Source organism: Choloepus didactylus, chromosome 1 (genome assembly GCF_015220235.1).
Source record: "Choloepus didactylus isolate mChoDid1 chromosome 1, mChoDid1.pri, whole genome shotgun sequence".
Taxonomy (NCBI): Eukaryota; Metazoa; Chordata; class Mammalia; order Pilosa; family Megalonychidae; genus Choloepus; species Choloepus didactylus.
Window position 1 is genome coordinate 135605270 of NC_051307.1, and position 19702 is coordinate 135624971.

The 19702-nt window shown below is 42.8% G+C and overlaps 1 protein-coding gene and 1 pseudogene across 1 annotated transcript in view; one reads left to right on the top strand and one right to left on the bottom strand.

Moving 5' to 3' along the window:
- LOC119538676 (IQCJ-SCHIP1 readthrough transcript protein) overlaps positions 1-19702 on the bottom strand; it is an 802368-nt gene that overhangs the window by 616666 nt on the left and 166000 nt on the right. The window contains 1 exon segment of the mRNA XM_037841819.1: positions 4299-4363. Coding sequence (XP_037697747.1) covers positions 4299-4363 — 65 coding nt within the window.
- On the top strand, positions 13801-14046 carry LOC119538686 (annotated as a pseudogene).

Here is a 19702-nt window from a genome sequence, read left to right on the forward strand (position 1 = left end):
GTGTGTGTGTGTATGTGTGTGTGTGTGTGTGAAACTGAAACAAAAGGTTCAAGAAACTTTCCCAACTGCATGTGATAAACTCTGATACTTTAAAATCATATTTCAGAATTATTAAAAGGCCAGTGATGACCCACCAAATTGATTTAACTAACTATCAAAGGATTATGACCTACAGGGTGAAAAGCACTGCAACAGGGAAAGAGCCTTTTGGAACTGGGAAATACACGAATGGGGCATTTAAGGATGGTTTGTGGTGGAAGTGAACACGCGAGTGAAGGAAAACTAGTTAGGGGACTAGTTTTGAGGCCAAGTAATGAGGACTAGGATTGTGATGATAGTAAAGAAAAGGAAAATATAAGAATAATATGTTGGCTATACCGTTTTTCTCCTCTTTAGAAAGTAATTAACAGGTAATGGGGAAAAAATGGTAGAGCAGATAAATTCCTATATAGCCACTAGGTGGAGCCATCAGCCCAAGACAGCTTTGTGGTTTTCCAGCCTGGATGCTGAGGGGCAATGAAAACGTTTGTTTGTTCTGTGCCATTGCTATTTCTAGGTCCATTATTCATTCATCATTATTCACTCGTTCTACAGATACATTGAACACCTTCTATGTTCCAGGAATGATGCAAGGCACAGGGGTTACAATAATGAAACACAGTCCCTGTGCTTGTGGTCTTACCATCAAAAAGACAGACATTAAACAACAAAGTACACGTGTGATGGATGTTATTCAAGAGGCAATGCAGAAGGACCTAACCTTAACCTAGGGTTAAGGGGCAGAAAAAGTCTAATTTTTATAATTCTGTGGTCTTACAGGGACGATGGCATTGTAATGAGGATATTTCAAGATTTCATTAATCAAATCCCTTAATCACAAATGAGCAAATTGGGTAATAGGGACATATGTGAGTTTGGTGGGGGCGGGGGGGGGGGGGTGCTTCCTATAGATGTGCAGCAACCAAAGACAAAGCTGCAGTTTTCATAAAGAGAAAAAAAAAGTTCTATAATATTAACAAATTTGCTAACTTGGGGTTATAATTTATCCATCTTTGAAAAACTACAAATTACAAACACCTCTTGCTTTAAATTGGATATCTTCAGTTTTTCCATTAATAATTGTCTATGGATAATAAAGTGATTACATGTCAGTAGAATGCAAGACTTGCAATCACATATTTCCTACCAGAGACTTAGCTGGAGTCAATATTTCCAAAAAATGGCAGCCTAAGGTCTAATTTAAGTTAATATATGATCATCAAAAACAAAAGTGTCATAAGCAGCCTCCTAATTAATGACCTTACCAATTGTTCTTCTTCATATATGGACACATGCCAAGCTTCATTGAGTGCCTGTGTATGTACATAAAACACACTTGGTGGGCCTTGCACGGGACCTCAAACAGTACAGAGTAGCTGTTTCCCCTCCTTCACACTGACCGTCTACCACAAAACCCTGTTGAGCATTCAGAATAAATGAAATCTTCCAAGGGGGAATAACCGATCAACTGCTATGACACTGCTATCACTTAACTTATGGTCGTTTCAAGAAGCTGAGATGATTTACATTAGCACCTATGTCAGCTACCAGCTATAATGAAATGCCTAATCTGCTCACTCAAAGTACACCAATTTTTCAATCAAATTTGAGAGCTTTCAAGGTCACATCCCCGCCCCAAAGCAGACAAGGAAAATCCTCAGAATTCCAGGCTAATGGATACAGTGTTAGGGCAGGCAGCCACGGTTGTTTTCTCTCATCCTGGACAAATGTGAAAGCGAAGGTTACCCCAAAGGCCTGCGTGCATTGCAGGGAAACTCTAACTTCCATCCCTGGAATTCCTCAATCACATTGGAAAAAGTAAACACACAAAACAGACTGATCATTGCCAAAAGTTTTTAGTTCTCCCAGTCGATGGAAAATGAGGAGGAAACGGGAGCAGGGGGCAGAAGCCCACATCTATACCATCGATCTTTACATATCTTCCTGAGAGCAGATAGCTGGGAAAGATGCATGTTGGTGTTAGTGAGAGGTTTAATATGGAGTTGTGGTCAATTAGCAAGAAAAAAAATTTGGAGTTCATTTCCTTCATTAAAATCAATAATGAAAACCTGGCATAACAAAAGTTAATAAATAAATTAGGGTTGAACATCACCGAGAAAGTGTATCCTCAGAGAATTAAGCTGCATGAGGAGAATACTGAATAACCAAAAGGAATCTAAAATGCATTTAGACCACTGGTTCTCAACCCCAGCTCCACATGAGGAGTAGGTGAAGTAAGCTTTTAAAAACACTGATTTCAGGCCTCACCCCCAGAGATTCAGATACACAGATTCAATTTGCCTGGAGTGGGTTTAAGCTGGAGCTTTTTTTTTTTTTTTTTTTCACAATTCCCCGGGTGATTCTAAGTGCAGCTAGGATGAAGAACCACCCATCTAGAGCTAATGTCATTACAACACTAACTTCTATAGAAGAAAAATCTTTCTAGTTTTAGCCCCAAACCCTTTTGTTATTATTAATTACATATAGGTAGTAATGGTGGTGGTGAGAGGGAGAAGGGAAATTGAATGATTTCATTTTCATTTCTTCATATTAATGAGAACAAGCATAGCAAGGATAAATTAAATCCATAAATAAGGAAGAATCTTCATTAGATCAAAGGGCTGAAGCTTCTCTTCCCATTGAAATGAGAGGATATGGTACATTCCTAGAATCACAGAGACAGAACTTGTCTGAGGGGTTCTCTAGTCCAAATACCTACCCAGGCGGACAGGGAAGGGAGCCACTTGAAGACACCATGATTTCATGGGTTGTCTCAATTAATGCTCTCAACGCATCTGTCAAATAGGTAGTGTTATCTTTATTTTTAAAGATGAGGAAAATGGGGCTCAGGGCAGTTAAATAGCTTTTCCAGACTCACAAAGCTAGGAAAAAGTAGACAGAGGAATCAAACCCAAGGTTTTCCATGATCAGGAATGTTTTCAGCAGCATCTCAGATGGATGGTCATTTACACTCTTGTGCATGTCCAGGACTTCAAAAAGAAGTCCATACTAAGGGTTGGGAAGGCTGAATTTTCACAGAATTTATCATTTTATTCTGAGACACAAATCTGTTTCTCCATAAATCCAACTCATTGATCCTTGATCTGCTTTCTGGAGGAACATGGGCAATTTAGCCTCTCTTTTATGGGAAAACTGCTTCAGAGTTTTAAGGATAGCTAAGTTCTTTCTGAGTCTTCCTTTCTCAAACTCACACACCATCCTCAGCTCTCTGCAGTAGTTTCACATGGTTCTTGAACCCTCAAGTGTGCATCCTCTGGTGCTCAGGATGCCAGTGTGCTTTTTAAAATGGGGTACCCAGAGCCAAGCATGACACCCACATGCATCTGACTGGTCTGGGGTCTGTTGAGACTTAGGGAGTGGTTGAGAGCAGGGGCTTTGGAGGCATCTGTATTTGGGTTTTGATTCCCGTCTGCACTACTCACTAGCTGCATATACTTGGGCAAGATTCTGAGACCTCTTTTGGCCTCTTCCTCAGCTGTAAAATGGAACTAATAAATGTCTGTACTAAAAACCTATAATTAGAATTCAATGAAGAAATGTCTGTAAATTGCTCAACAGTACAGAGTACCTTGTAAATGCTGAGAAATGATATTTTTTCTTCCCTTATCTTGATAATGCACATCTATTTAATCAGTTTTAAATTATGCTAATAGTTTTAGAAGCCATATAGCATCATGGGCTCAGGTTAAAGTCAAATAAAACCTCTAAGGCTTTTATTCTCACATTGAAATCAGGATATACCTCTCACATGTTCTAAATGTACAAGTTTTAAAAAATTTAAATGCAAGACTTTACTTTTATCTCAGTTCGATTTCATCTCTCTTTTTGCTTTTTTCTGCTCAGTTTTGTTCAATTCTGCAGTGTTACTTTGAATGTTCATTCTATTAATCTTAGTGTTAACCTTCTGCTCACTGTGAATTTTATGTCTGCCTTTATGAATGTCACTGATTAAAAGCTGAAGACAGGGCACTGTTAAGTCTCAAACCCTCAGACACAATGACAGAAATGTCTTCCAGAGGTCATATTACTCTGTTAATGAGTACACTTTAAGTATCATTACTCAACTAGTTATAAATCTAACTAAATCTCAAATCAACCACAGTTCTGTTTCCTCATCACAATGATATCATGAGAAACTGTCAAATTTATTGATTCATTTTTTCCTTGCCAGGCTGTTTTTTTATGCAATCTTCTCAACCTCACAAATAATCTAACCTTCTTTAGCAATTTTTACTTACTTTTCAAGTAAATATTTTCCATCATTAACTTGCTCTAAAGGATTCTGCAATCTTTTCAGTTCTTCCTGTGAAAAAGAAAAGCAGTATTTTACGAATCGACCCCACGAATATATGGACACCAATATTTGAGGACTACTGTCAGCAAAATAGAGATAACACAATTTTAAGAGATCTGGACTTAGCAATGAGTGTGTATTACAACAAACAGCAATTCAATTTGATCCTTGATCAAATAAGAATACAACACTGTGGTTTCTTTCCTCACTGAACTTAATGCTCCCTATTATTTCTTCTTAGTGGGAATACATTTATATGGATCCACCCAAATGCTTCACAATTCCTCTCCATCAACTGCATCGCATGTTTGCTGTTTGCTGGGCCACAGGCTCTAATGCACATGCTGGGCTGGGCCCTCCAGCAACCATTCTCTCTCTCGTTTCTTGGTTACTGCATCCTTCCCTCTTCCCTGTGGCCCAAGTGCTCAGACACACACATACGAATGCACACACACACACACCTGTCCTGAATTTCAGGCACACATAGTCTTTGCAATCCCACTCCTCTGGCCACAGCAATTGGCTCAGGGATGGCCTGTGAGGTAAGGTGGTCTGGGAACCTTGTGAGACTGCCTGACCCCAATCCTGTCAATCACAGCAGGATTTAAGGAAGGTCTCAGAACTGGGTTCCCAGGAAGACCACCCTGAAGTCACACCACTTGCCCACCCCCACAGATTGCTGAAGTGGCCAGTCCCAAGAGGAAGTCCCATTCAGAGCCAATTACTCATTTTGCCCTAAAAAAAGATCATCAGGAGTAGCCCCACTTTGCTTACAGGCCATGGTCTCACTTTGCTTATAGGCTATCAGATGTCCAAGTCTCCTAGGCCATCCCCCATTCTCCAGAGTCTTTAACCTCAAACTGTACTGTACATTCTAGAATCTCACCCAATTGCTCCCCTCTCCCCAATGCCACCAACCTTCCCACTCTGATTCCTGGGACTCTCAGTCTATCATCATCAAAATCCTCTACTACCTCAAATTCTTTGAACATTCCCTAATTATCTTCTTCTAGGTGTACCCTATCTCACTTTTATGGGGGCAGTTTGGCTTTTGTTACAGTAAGAAGAACTGAGAAATGTTTAGGAAACAGTTAGGGAATAGAGGATTTTGCTGATGATAAGTTTGGCTGAGTCCCTAAGGACACCTTCTCCCCTACAGTCCTCTCAAGAAGTGGACATTCTGTCCCCACAAGCTACACACTAGAAGGTCTGGGGGAAGGACAAAGACCCTCCTTGCTCCTCACTGCTGCTTCTATCTCTCTCCACTCCTTACAAAACCTCAGCCCCTCTGAAAATATTTCAGCAGCCTGTCCTGTCCACCAGGTCTGCGGGATAAAATTCGAATCCTCTCCAGATCCTTTCCCCTCATTTACCAATGCATTTGTACCCACTCCTGGCTCGCTGCTGCTTCTGAGTGATGATTCCAGGTAATTGCAACCTTCACATGAATGACCTAATCCACTTCTGGCCTCTTTCTTTGACCCCCTTCCATCTGAGTATTTGTGCCTCAGTGTCTACCTGGGTCATCCACTCCCAGTGTCATACTCTAGACCCTGTTACTATGAATAGTTCAACAACCTCCAAAACTGAGTTTTCAAAACCATGCTCTCTGACCCACCCCCCATCTATCCTGCCCCTCCAACAGTCTTCTGATCCCATTAGAGCTGCCAATCCATGACCTCATCACTATTTTACTAGCCTTGACCTCCCTCCCATCCTTGACACTCTCCCACTTGGCTGAGAGTCCACGGTCCTTCATTATAGCCTTTGTGTACCTCTGCAAACCTTTTGCATACCTCGTGCCCCTCTCTTCTGCTATTATTCTTGCCTAGAAAAACCCTAAATTCCACTTGATGCTACTCTGTGCATGTGCTCCTGAGAAAAACACACAACTCGTGCTGATTGGTTTCCTTTTAAATTTATGACCAAAAATATATCAAGTTTGTTTTTAGCTTTTAGCTGTACCTGGAAATCCTTCTACATTTCTATAGTCCATTCATTCTCCCACTCTGAGACAACTATTTCACATTACTTTTTCTCTTCCCAAACCGTCAACTGTTCCTTCATTCTCCTCACTCTCAGCTGATGATCTTGCCTCTTAACAGAGCTACTATTCTAGCTTCCAACACTAAATTTACTAATACATTTGCTTCTGGGCCTGCATACTTCACCTTCCCTCCTGTCATAATAGGGGAACAATGCCTGCTGTGCTGGTTTGGATGTACTATGTCCCCCCAAATGCCATTATCTTTGATGCAGTCTTGTGTGGGAAGGAAACGTATTAGTATTGATTGGGTTGGAGACTTTTGATTGGATGTTTTCATGGAGATGTGATCACTCAATTGAGGGTGAGATCTTTCACTGGATAATTTCCTTGGAGGTGTGGCCCCCCCATTCAGCATGGGCCTTGATTAGTTTACTAGAGCACTATATAAGCTCAGACAGAAGGAGCAAGCTTGCTACAGCCAAGAGGGACACTTTGAAGAATGCACAGGAGCTGAGAGAGGAGCTTCAGCTTACAGAGACATTTTGGAGACGGCCTTTGAAAGCAGACTTTTGCTCCAGAGAAGCTAAGAGAGGACAAACGCCCCAAGAGCAACTGAGAGTGACATTTGGGAGAGAAACTGAAGCCTAGAGAGGAACATCCTGGGAGAAAGCCATTTTGAAACCAGAACCCTGGAGCAGACGCCAGACACGTGCCTTCCAAGCTAACAGAGGTTTTCGGATGACATTGGCCATCCTCAGTGAAGGTACCCAATTGCTGATGTGTTACCTTGGGCACTTTATGGCCTTAAGACTGTAACTGTGTAACCAAATAAACCCCCTTTTATAAAAGCCAATCCATTTTTGCTGTTTTGCATTCTGGCACCATTAGCAAACTAGAACACCTGCTCTTACCAATCTCCACTTATAGATGACATCTCATCCCTCTTTGCTTATTCAAAGACATGGGCCCTGCAATAACTTCTCTGTGTTGCTCCATCAATCGCTCCCTTTCACCCGGATCATTTGTGTTTCAGCGCAAACATTCAGTAATAAATCCCACCTACTCAAATCCTCAATAGCATTAGACAGAGACAACTACCTCCTCTTTTTTTAGAACATGTTCTTCAGTTGGCCTCCAGAGCATCTCTTCTTAGCTCTCCTCCTCGCTCACTTGTAGTCTTTAGTCTCCTCTGCTATTTTATTCCTCATCTTTCCAAAAGCTAAATGGAGTGTGCTCCAGACCTCTGTTCTCTTCTCCATTTATCCTCTCTCCTCAGGAGAGCTCATCTGGTCCCATGGCTTTAAATTTATGTTTCCAGGCTGAACTCTCCTCTAAACTCCAGTCTTGAGCGTCCACCATGCCTACTCAACTGCTCCACGTGCATGTCTGACAGGTGCCTCAAGTTCAAAACCAAAATTTTATTGCTCTACCTATTCCTACCCCCAACTCTGCTTCTTCACCATTTCTTCCCCATTTTGGCAAATAGCATTACTATTCACCCAGATGCAGCCCTAAAACCTGGATGTGAGCCTCTGCTCCCTTCTTCCTCTCACAGTGCATAATCAATGAATCAGTCAATCTTTTTGGCCCTACCAGAACCTGGCCACTTCTTACAGTCTAGTCTAAGCCACCTTAGCCCATGCCAACCACTCCTTATAGCAATGAGATTGATCTTTTTCTTTAAGGTACCTGTTTTATTTCATTTTTAATAAAGTATGGTTTACAAAGAGTAAAATCCATGTCTTCATAGAGTATGATGAATTTTGACAAATGCATACATTGAGATAACCACCACCCAAAACAAAATATAGAAAATTTCTCACTCCAGAAAGATCCTTTGCGCCCCTTTACAATGAATTCCCTTCTTCCAAAGGCACCCCTGTTCTGATTTCTATCGCTGTAGGTTAGTTTTGCCTGTTCTAGAATTTCATGTAAAGGTATCTATTCTTTTGTGTCTGACTTAATTCACTCAACATCATACGTTGACCTTCATCCATGTCATTGCATTCAATCAGTAGTTCATTTCTTATGCTAAGTAGTACTGCATTATGTAACTATACCACGATCTATTAATCCATTCTCGTGACGACAGACATTTCAGTTTTCCAAATTTTTGACTATTGTGAATACAGCTGCTATGAACACTCTCATGCAAGTCTTTTTGTGGATGTGTGTTTTCATTTCTCTTCATAAAGATGTAGGAGTGAATTGTTGCATCACAGGATAGATGTATGTTTAACTTTTTAAGAAACTCCCAAACACTATTCTAAAGTGCTTGAACCATTCTATATTCCAACTAACAACGCATGAGAGATTTAGCTGTTCTACAACCTTAACAAAATTTGGTATTATCAGACTTTCTAATTTTAGTCATTCTAGTGCAGGAGTGATATCTTTGTTGTTTTAATTTGTATATCTCAGATGATTAATGATGTTGAACACCTTTTCATATGTTGAGTGATCAGGCATTTATCTTCCTTTGTGAACTGTCTGTTCACATATTCTGTTCATTTTTTTTTTTATGACATTAGGTGTCTTTTATTTTTGAGTGTAGTAGTTCTTTATATATTTTGGGGTAAAAGTAATTTGTCAGATATATGTATTGCTAACATTTTTTGCCATTCAGAGTGTTTTGATAAGCAGAAGTTTTTTGTTTTGATAAAATACAATTTACTGTTTTAATTCTTTATTTTTAGTGTTTTCTGTGTCCTAAGAACTCTACCTACCATAGTGTTTCAAAGACAGTCTCTCCCCTCGTCCCCTCAGGCGGAAAGTGGTTTTACTAACAGGAGTGGGGAGCTGAGGATGCTGGGGTGTGAGCGGCCCTGGATGGGTGCGGGTCGGCCCCAGGGACGAGTGGGCCCTGTGGTGGGTGTGAGGGAGTGGGGGTGGGTTTGAGAGGCCTTAGGGGTGGGTCTGGGGGGTGGGTGTGAGCGGCCCCTGGGTGGGTACAGCCACCTGCTCAGACATGGGAACTTAGGCTGCAGGCTGAGCTGTGTGCCCTCCCGTGGCTTGCCCTGGCCCTGCCTGGGCCTCCTGGGCTCTGAGAAGCCCACAGGAGGTCACTAGAAGCCTCAGCTCACTTGGCTGAGCTCAGGTGACAAGTTTTTTTTTTCCTCCTTGTGTATTTTTTAATGCAATTTTATTGAGATGTATTCATACACCATATAATCCATCCAAAGTATACGATCAATAGCATACAGTATCATCGTATACTTGTGCAATCATCGTCACAATCAGTTTTAGAACATTTTCATTACTCCAAAAGAAAGAAAAAAATAAAAATAAAAAAGAACACCCAAAACATCCCATACCCCTTATCACCCCTTATTATTTATATATTTTTGTCTTTTATTTTATTACTCATCTGCCCACACACCAGACAAAGGGAGTGTCAGTCACAATGTTTTCACAACCACATGGTCACACCCTAAGAGCTATATAGTTATACAATCATCATCAAGAATCAAGTCTACTGGATTACAGTTCAATGGTTTCAGGTATTTCCTTCCAGCTATTCTAATACATTAAAAATTGAAAAGGGATATCTATATAATGCATAAGAATAACCTACAGAGTGACCTCTTGACTCCATTTGAAATCTCTCAGCCACTGAAACTTTGTTTCACTTCACTTCCCCTTTTTTGGTCAAGAGGACTTTCTCAATCCCATGCTGCCAAGGCCAGGGTCATCCCTAAGAGTTGTGTCCTATGTTGCCAGGGAGATTTACACCCCTGGGAGTCACGTCCCACATAGGGAGAGGGTAGTGAGTTTACCTGCAGAGTTGGCTGAGAGAGAGAGGCCACATATGAGCAAAAAAGCAGTTTTCTGGGGGTGACTTTTAGGCATAATTATAAGTACATTAACTTCTCCTTAGCAGGAATAAGCTTCATGAGCGCAAGCCCCAAGATAGAGGTTTTGACTGATTAAATTCGGAGTCCCTAATGCTTGCTAGAATATCAGGAATTCCCAAGGTGGGGAAGTTTAATCTTTCCACATCTTTCCCCAGTCCCTCAAGAGGACTATGCAAATAGTTTTTTTTAATTTTCTGAGGCGGCAATTCTTTCATGGCAGACATGCCCATGACCATGCCAGCCCACTCCACAGCCTTGCCCTTGGAGGGGAGGCACTGCCACCAGGCTGGGTGGACTGGATCCCTGCAGCAACAAGGCCGGAGTCGGGGGCGGCAGGCAGCGGCCAAGGAAGTTGGGCAGCTGCCAGCCTGCCCAGGCCATTTTGTGGGCAGAGCCCACGAGGAGGTGTCCCCTCTTCAGGCGATGCAGCGCCAGCCCCGCGGGTGGCCAGTCGGTGGGTGTTCCTAGGCCTGACCCGCCAGCAGTGCGTCCCGCTGCTGCGTGAAAGGCCCAATGAGGCTTCTGTTCAAGAGCGGGCTCTCGGAGCAGTGGCCTCGACTCTGGCTCTGGAGAGCCCCAGATGCGGTGACCCGCCAGCCCTGGCCTGCCCCCTGAGGCCTCACGCCACTTTGAGACCACGGGGCGCCCGGCCAAGCCTGGGAACAGCCGCCTCCTTTGGCGTTTGGGGAGGGTCTGCTCCCAGGGCGCACCAAGGCAGGGGCAGCTCCATGGTTTTCTGCAGCATGACTCGGCGTGCCTCCCTCTTGCGGCTGCAGCAGGGTCTGTCTCTCAGCCTCAGTTCTGGGCCAGAGGGCCTGCCAAGGGGAAGCGAGGCGCGTGGGGCTACTTTCCAAGTCGTGAGGAGGCTGGAGGACAGCCGGCTAGCTCGGGGCCGGGGGCCTGGAGACAGAGCCCAGATGTTCTCTACTGAGCCACCCCGAGGGCCCACCTCCAGTGTCCACGTTTGTTCCACCCTGGGTGCCCACCACCTCAACTGCACATCCCTAGTGTGTATCCACAAGGCCACGACTGCCCCACACGAGGGCCCGCCACCCCGAGGACCCACCCTGAGGGCACATCTCACCACTTTCCTTGGTTTACCTTTCTCCAAGCTCTTCGTGGAATCTCTCTCAGTCTGATCGCAATCGGCGGCTTCAAATGCTTTTGAAAACGCCCTCATTTTAAGCTCCTGGGAGCTGCGCTGGCATCCATAAGCGTGGCAGCGTGTCTGAGCTGCGCCCGCCTCCCTCCGCGCGTCCACGAGGGCTCGGCCTGCTCGCCTTACTGTGTGTCTCCCGAGGGCGGCTCACACCTAATCCTGTGTCCCGCTCGACTTGAAGCAACAAAACTTTAAGCAGAAGGTTGTGGCGCCGCTGTGGATGGAGGTTTAAGGTGTCTGAGGCGGTGAGTAAGCGGTGACCTGCGCTGGCAGGCGGGGAGCGTCCGGGTGAGGAGGTGGGGCTCTGGGGTCGGGGTTTCAGGTACCCGCCCTGGCTCTGCCGCGGGGTAACCGTGGGGGCCCTCTCCAGACCTCCTTGAAGACAGAGGGGAGGGTCCTCAGGAGAGTGCACGTGGGTCTCATCAGCGTGCAACTCGCCAGGAGACACAGAGAGGAAGGAGGAGGGCTGTAACCACAGGGTCTTAAATTTCTTCTTCTGATATTCCTCTAGTCTCCAGATATTCTACAGTGAGTTTATATAACTGTGAAAATCAGAAGAAAAATGCCTTTCTTCTTAAAAATGAGGTCAGAGAAAAATTAGTCCTCGAGTTCTGAGCTCAAAACAGTGGAGAAGTGGCTTAAGAGTTTAAGCCCTAAAACAGTTCATGTAGTCATGTAGTCATGTAGTCATGATGGTACTGAAAGCAAGCTGCCCGGAAGCAGTCGCACATATCTCCACACACACACACAGACACACACACAGGAAGTCCGTGCCTTCAGGAGTGTCAGGGCCCAAGGTCATCTGGCTGTCAGCCCCCATTGCCTGGGCACACGGCAGCTGCTCTTCTTAGCCATGTTGGGGTGGTGGCCTTCTGGGAATGATGAGTCACCAACCCATTTCAACAGTGTGGGCAGCCTTGGAGTGCCTGGGACCACTGGCCAGGCCCTGGGGCTCTCCATGTGCATCTTGGGGTGGAACCTCCCAAGTCCTGCTGAAGATGGGCTTTTGGCCCAAGGCTGGTGTTGCCAACCAGGCCCAGGCTCCTCCGGCCTCCAGGTTTAGGAGTGGGTGCTCTCAGCCTGTGGAGACTACCCAGTCCTGTGCTCGCCGGCAACTGGGCCAAGTTTGAGAACGTGGCTCACCTACCAATCTGCTCCTGCTTCCTAGGACTCTCTGAGAGCAAGATCGTCAACAGTGGGGCCAAATGCCCTGGCCATATGTGGGGAGCAGACCTTGTCATCCTCCCAGGAATCCCCTCCCAGGCACGGGAGAGATTAAGGCAGGCTGTCGTGTGCCATGCCTTAGCTCTGCAGCATGTTCTCTTCCCTGCTTGGGCACACAATTGTCCTGGGATCTACATGTCAGGCACCTTCCCCCAGCTCGGGACCCTCACAGCAGCCCTAGAGGAACAGACACCTGCCCAGGGTGCAGCCAGGGTCCGGGCCGCCCCGACACTAGCGGAGCCGAGTGGTGGTGTGTCTAGTGAGTGCCTAAAGCAGGGCCTGTAATCAGGCCTCTACAAATCCACTGTGGGGTGGATTTGGGGTGAGGTTTGCTCCTCGAATCTGTTTTAGGTGAGAGGCTACCATTTTTTATTTTCATTCAGAAGCACAGGTGACACGTGTATGGTCCATTGATTTTCAACAAAGGTACCAAGTTCATTGCAGAAAAGTCACAACAAAAAAACCTTGAGTCATGCTGCATGCTATAGATAAAACTCCACTGAAAATGGGTCATAGACCTAAATTTAAAACCTAGAACTTAAATTACTTAAAATAAATTTTAAAACTTAAATTTTAAACCCTAAAGAAAACTGAAGAAATCTTTGCGACCTTCGGTTAGGCACAGATTTGTTAGGCCCCAAAAACCACATACCATAAAAGAAAAAAATTGAAAAGCTGGGCTTCATCAAGCATAAAAACTCTTGTTCTTGATAGAATACCATTGACAGAATGAAAAGACAGGCCACAGTCAAAGAAAAAATATGCAAGTCACATCTGAAAAATGACTTGTATCTAGCATGTATAAAGAACTTTCAAAACTCAATAAGAAAAACAGCCCAATTAGAAAATGGGTAAGGCTCACACACTACAAAACACTGCTGAAAGAAATTAAAGATCTAAATAAATGGAAAAACACTCCATGTTCATGGATTAGAAGACTTATGTTAAGATGGCAGTACTCCTCAAATTGATCTACAGATTCAGTGCAATTCCTAACAAAATCTCAGTTGACTTCTTTGCAGAAATGGAAAAGCTGATCCTAAAATTCATATGAAATGCAGGGGACCCAGAACAGACAAAACAATCTTGAAAAAGAAGAGCAGAGTTCAAGGACTCACACTTCCCAATTTCAAAATATATGGTAATTAAAACAGTGTGGGACACTTGTAGGTGGAACTAATCCAAGGCGGTGAGGCAGGGGCTGGCAGCTCCTGTGTCAACCATGGCATGCAATGGCCTTATGGTGCCTCTCATCATGATGAGCGTGTTCTAGAACTTCGTCGGCCTCTTGGTGCCCTGGTTCATCCCTAAGGGTCCTAACCTGGAAGTTATCATTACCATGTTGGTGACCTGTTCAGTTTGCTGCTACCTCTTTTGGTTGATTGCAATTCTGGCCCAACTCAACCCTCTCTTTGGACCACAACTGAAAAATGAAACCATCTAGTATCTCAAGTATCATTGGCCTTGAGGAAGAAGACATCTTCTACAGTGCTCAGTCAGTGAGGTCACGAAGAGAATTCCTCTAGTTGCAAAATCACCTCCAACCCCAGACCACCTTCCTTGACTCACCCAGCTGGGCATCAGCTGCCTTAAACATTCACACCACATTTGAGTATCTTATTCTGAAATGCAGGTTTTTTTCCTGTCACCTTTTCTACACCTTGGTGTATGATGCCTACTTAACCAAAACTGTGCAACTCTACAAAATGTGTATGTGGTCTTCTGACATGAAAGATGGTGTTCTTCTGAGAAATACAGTACTCTCTTCTTGGACTCTGTGGATTTGAAGACGGCTCCTGCCTGTTCGCACCTGGAGAATCAGTGAAGTGTATCAGACGAGCCCAGAACCACTGCAAGGCAACTAAGACTCCAGTGGAGCAGTCAATAACAGCAGCACATTTGGAGGGAAAATCTGTCCCACAAGACAGAAATACACCAAACTGTATTTTCAGGATGAATTTCTTATTTCTTCCATCTTTTGGAATAAATTAGTTTTCCGCTTTCCAGAGGCTCTGGGAGAACCTGTCCAGGTCCCACTTCCTTGCTGGTAGTTGGCTACCAGGCAGCAGCCCCCTTCCCTGACTCATGGCCCCTTCCCTCCATCTTTAAAGCCAGCAAGAGTAGATGAAGTCCCTTCCACACTTTGAATCTCTCCCCAAAGATAGTCTCTTATATTTTCTCTTAGAAGTTTTATAGCTTTATTTCTTACATTTAAGTCTATAATCCATCCTGAATTACTTTTTAAGTATGGTATGAGGTCGAGGTCATGATTCATTTATGTAAGCATAAATCTACTGAATGGGGATTCTGTAAAAATTGTTGTTTTTCTGGTATGAAAGTACAGCTTCAACTGGAATGTGGTTTTTACCTTTGTTCTTCCATCTTCCACCTGCCTGGATTATAGACAAGAGATTCAGAGGTGCATAAACCATCTTGCACCCAAAAGGAAAACCACGTACTAAGTGTAGAATGATGAAATTATGGCTCGTCTGTGTCAATTCTGATTTGCTAACAAGTGGACACTTTTGTCAGGTAAGAAGATCAACCTGCTAATTTATGAAAGCATTGTGACTAAACAAATGTAATCCACAAGGGATGCACGCTTTTCTGTTCATGGTTTCCCATCGCTCTTGGAGTGAAATCCAAACGCATCACCGTGGCCTACAGAGCTCTATGTAATCTGAGCCCCCTCCTATCTCTCTGCCCTTATCTCCTCCCACTCCCTGCCAACCCCCAACTCATTCCTCTCCAGTCATTGAGTCTTTTTGTATTTCAGACACAGTCATGCTTGCTCCTACCTCAGATACTTTATCTTTATTGTTCCCTCTGCCCTAAATGTTCTTTTCCCATATCCTCATGTGCTTCACTCCTTCACTTCATCCAGGTTTCTGCTCAAGTACTCCTTCTCAGAGAAGCCTTTTTTGGCCAGACAGTCTTAACATGTCAGCCATCACTCGCTATCCACTTACATGCGTTGTTTTTTTTTTTTTTTTTATCATCATTTTATTGAGATATATTCACATACCACGCAGTCATACAAAACAAATTGTACTTTCGATTGTTTACAGTACCATTACATAGTTGTACATTCATCACCTAAATCAATCCCTGACACCTTCATTAGCACACACACAAAAATAACAAGAATAATAATTAGAGTGAAAAAGAGCAATTGAAGTAAAAAAGAACACTGGGTACCTTTGTCTGTTTGTTTCCTTTCCCTACTTTTCTACACATCCATCCATAAACTAGACAAAGTGGAGTTTGGTCCTTATGGCTTTCCCAATCCCATTGTCACCCCTCATAAGCTACATTTTTATACAACTGTCTTCGAGATTCATGGGTTCTGGGTTGTAGTTTAATAGTTTCAGGTATCCACCACCAGCTACCCCAATTCTTTAGAACCTAAAAAAGGTTGTCTAAAGTGTGCGTAAGAGTGCCCACCAGAGTGATCTCTCGGCTCATTTTGGAATCTCTCTGCCACTGAAGCTTATTTCATTTCCTTTCACATCCCCCTTTTGGTCAAGAAGATGTTCTCCATCCCACGATGCCGGGTCTACATTCCTCCCCGGGAGTCATATTCCACGTTGCCAGGGAGATTCACTCCCCTGGGTGTCTGGTCCCACGTAGGGGGGAGGGCAGTGATTTCACCTTTCAAGTTGGCTTAGCCAGAGAGAGAGGGCCACATCTGAGCAACAAAGAGGCATTCAGGAGGAGACTCTTAGGCACAAATACAGGGAGGCCTAGCCTCTCCTTTGCAGCAACCATCTGCCCAAGGGTAAAACTTATGGTAGAGGGCTCAACCCATCAAACCACCAGTCCCCTATGTCTGTGGTCATGTTAGCAACCATGGAGGTGGGGTAGGCGAATACCCCTGCATTCTCCACAGGCTCCTCAAGGGGGCACTACATCTTTTTTTTTTTTTTTTTCCTTGTTTGTCTTTTTTCTTTTTTCTTTTTTTTTTTTAACTTTCCCTTCTTTTTTACATCAACTGTATGAAAAAAAAAGTTAAAAAGAAAACAAACATACAATAAAAGAACATTTCAAAGAGACCATAACAAGGGAGTAAGAAAAAGACAACTAACCTAAGATAACTGCTTAACTTCCAACATGTTCCTACTTTACCCCAAGAAAGTTACATAATATAGCAACATTTCAGTGAACTTGTTCCTACTACATCCATCAGAAATTAACAGACCATAGTCATTTCTGGGCATCCCCAGAACGTTAAATAGCTTATCTGTTCTTCTTGGATTATTGTTCCCCCTTCCTTAATTGCTCTCTACTGCTAGTTCCCCTACATTCTACATTATAAACCATTTGTTTTACATTTTTCAAAGTTCACATTAGTGGTAGCATATAATATTTCTCTTTTTGTGCCTGGCTTATTTCGCTCAGCATTGTGTCTTCAAGGTTCATCCATGTTGTCATATGTTTCACCAGATCGTTCCTTCTTACTACCGCGTAGTATTCCATCGTGTGTATATACCACATTTTATTTATCCACTCAACTGTTGAAGGACATTTGGGTTGTTTCCATCTCTTGGCAATTGTGAATAATGCTGCTATGAACATTGGCGTGCAGATATCTGTTCGTGTCACTGCTTTCCGATCTTCCGGGTATATACCGAGAAGTGCAATCGCTGGATCGAATGGTAGCTCTATATCTAGTTTTCTAAGGAACTGCCAGACTGACTTCCAGAGTGGCTGAACCATTATACAGTCCCACCAACAATGAATAAGAGTTCCAATTTCTCCACATCCCCTCCAGCATTTGTAGTTTCCTGTTTGTTTAATGGCAGCCATTCTAACCGGTGTTAGATGGTATCTCATTGTGGTCTTAATTTGCATCTCTCTAATAGCTAGTGAAGCTGAACATTTTTTCATGTGTTTCTTGGCCATTTGTATTTCCTCTTCAGAGAACTGTCTTTTCATATCTTTTGCCCATTTTATAATTGGGCTGTCTGTACTATTGTCATTGAGTTGTAGGATTTCTTTGTATATGCAAGATATCAGTCTTTTGTCACATACATGGTTTCCAAAAATTTTTTCCCATTGAGTTGGCAGCCTCTTTACCTTTTTGAGAAATTCCTTTGAGGTGCAGAAACTTCTAAGCTTGAGGAGTTCCCATTTATCTATTTTCTCTTTTGTTGCTTGTGCTTTGGGTGTAAAGTCTAGGAAGTGGCCTCCTAATACAAGGTCTTGAAGATGTTTTCCTACATTATCTTCTAGGAGTTTTATGGTACTTTCTTTTATATTGAGATCTTTGGTCCATTTTGAATTAATTTTTGTGTAGGGGGTGAGGTAGGGGTCCTCTTTCATTCTTTTGGATATGGATATCCAACTCTCCCAGCCCCATTTGTTGAAAAGACCATTATGGCTCAGTTCGGTGACTTTGGGGGCCTTATCAAAGATCAGTCGGCCATAGATCTGAGGGTCTATCTCTGAATTCTCAATTCGATTCCATTGATCTATATGTCTATCTTTGTGCCAGTACCATGCTGTTTTGGCAACTGTGGCTTTATAATAAGCTTCAAAGTCAGGGAGTGTAAGTCCTCCCACTTTGTTTTTCTTTTTTAGAGTGTCTTTAGCAATTTGAGGCATCTTCCCTTTCCAAATAAATTTGATAACTAGCTTTTCCAAGTCTGCAAAGTAGGTTGTTGGAATTTTGATTGGGATTGCATTGAATCTGTAGATGAGTTTGGGTAGAATTGACATCTTTATGACATTTAGCCTTCCTATCCTTGAACATGGAATATTTTTCCATCTTTTAAGGTCCCCTTCTATTTCTTTTAGTAGAGTTATGTAGTTTTCTTTGTATAGGTCTTTTACATCTTTGGTTAAGTTTATTCCTAGGTACTTGATTTTTTTAGTTGCTATTGAAAATGGTATCTTTTTCTTGAGTGTCTCTTCAGTTTGTTCATTTCTAGCATATAGAAACATTACTGACTTATGTGCATTAATCTTGTATCCCGCTACTTTGCTAAATTTGTTTATTAGCTCTAGTAGGTGTATCGTTGATTTCTCAGGGTTTTCTAGATATAAGATCATATCATCTGCAAACAATGACAGTTTTACTTCTTCTTTTCCAATTTGGATGCCTTTTATTTCTTTGTCTTGCCGGATTGCCCTGGCTAGCACTTCCAGCACAATGTTGAATAACAGTGGTGACAGCGGGCATCCTTGTCTTGTTCCTGATCTTAGAGGGAAGGCTTTCAGTCTCTCACCATTGAGTACTATGCTGGCTGTGGGTTTTTCATATATGCTCTTTATCATGTTGAGGAAGTTTCCTTCAATTCCTACCTTTTGAAGTGTTTTTATCAAAAAGGGATGTTGGATTTTGTCAAATGCTTTTTCAGCATCTATTGAGATGATCAATTGATTTTTCCCTTTCGAGTTTTTAATGTGTTGTAATACATTGATTGTTTTTCTTATGCTGAACCATCCTTGCATGCCTGGAATGAACCCCACTTGGTCATGGTGTATGATTTTTTTAATGTGTCTTTGGATTCGATTTGCAAGTATTTTGTTGAGGATTTTTGCATCTATATTCATTAGGGAGATTGGCCGGTAGTTTTCCTTTTTTGTAGCATCTTTGCCTGGTTTTGGTATTAGATTGATGTTAGCTTCATAAAATGAGTTAGGTAGTATTCCATTTTCTTCAATGTTTTGAAAGAGTTTGAGTAAGATTGGTGTCAGTTCTTTCTGGAAAGTTTGGTAGAATTCCCCTGTGAAGCCATCTGGCCCTGGGCATTTATTTGTGGGAAGATTTTTGATGACTGATTGGATCTCTTTGCTTGTGATGGGTTGGTTGAGGTCTTCTATTTCTTCTCTGGTCAGTCTAGGTTGTTCATATGTTTCCAGGAAATTGTCCATTTCTTCTACATTATCCAGTTTGTTGCCATACAGTTGTTCATAATATCCTCTTATAATTTTTTTAATTTCTTCAGGATCTGCAGTTATGTCACCTTTTTCATTCATTATTTTGTTTATATGGGTCTTCTCTCTTTTTGATTTTGTCAGTCTAGCTAGGGGCTTGTCAATCTTGTTGATCTTCTCAAAGAACCAACTTTTGGTGATATTTATCCTCTCTATTGTTTTTTTGTTCTCTATGTCATTTATTT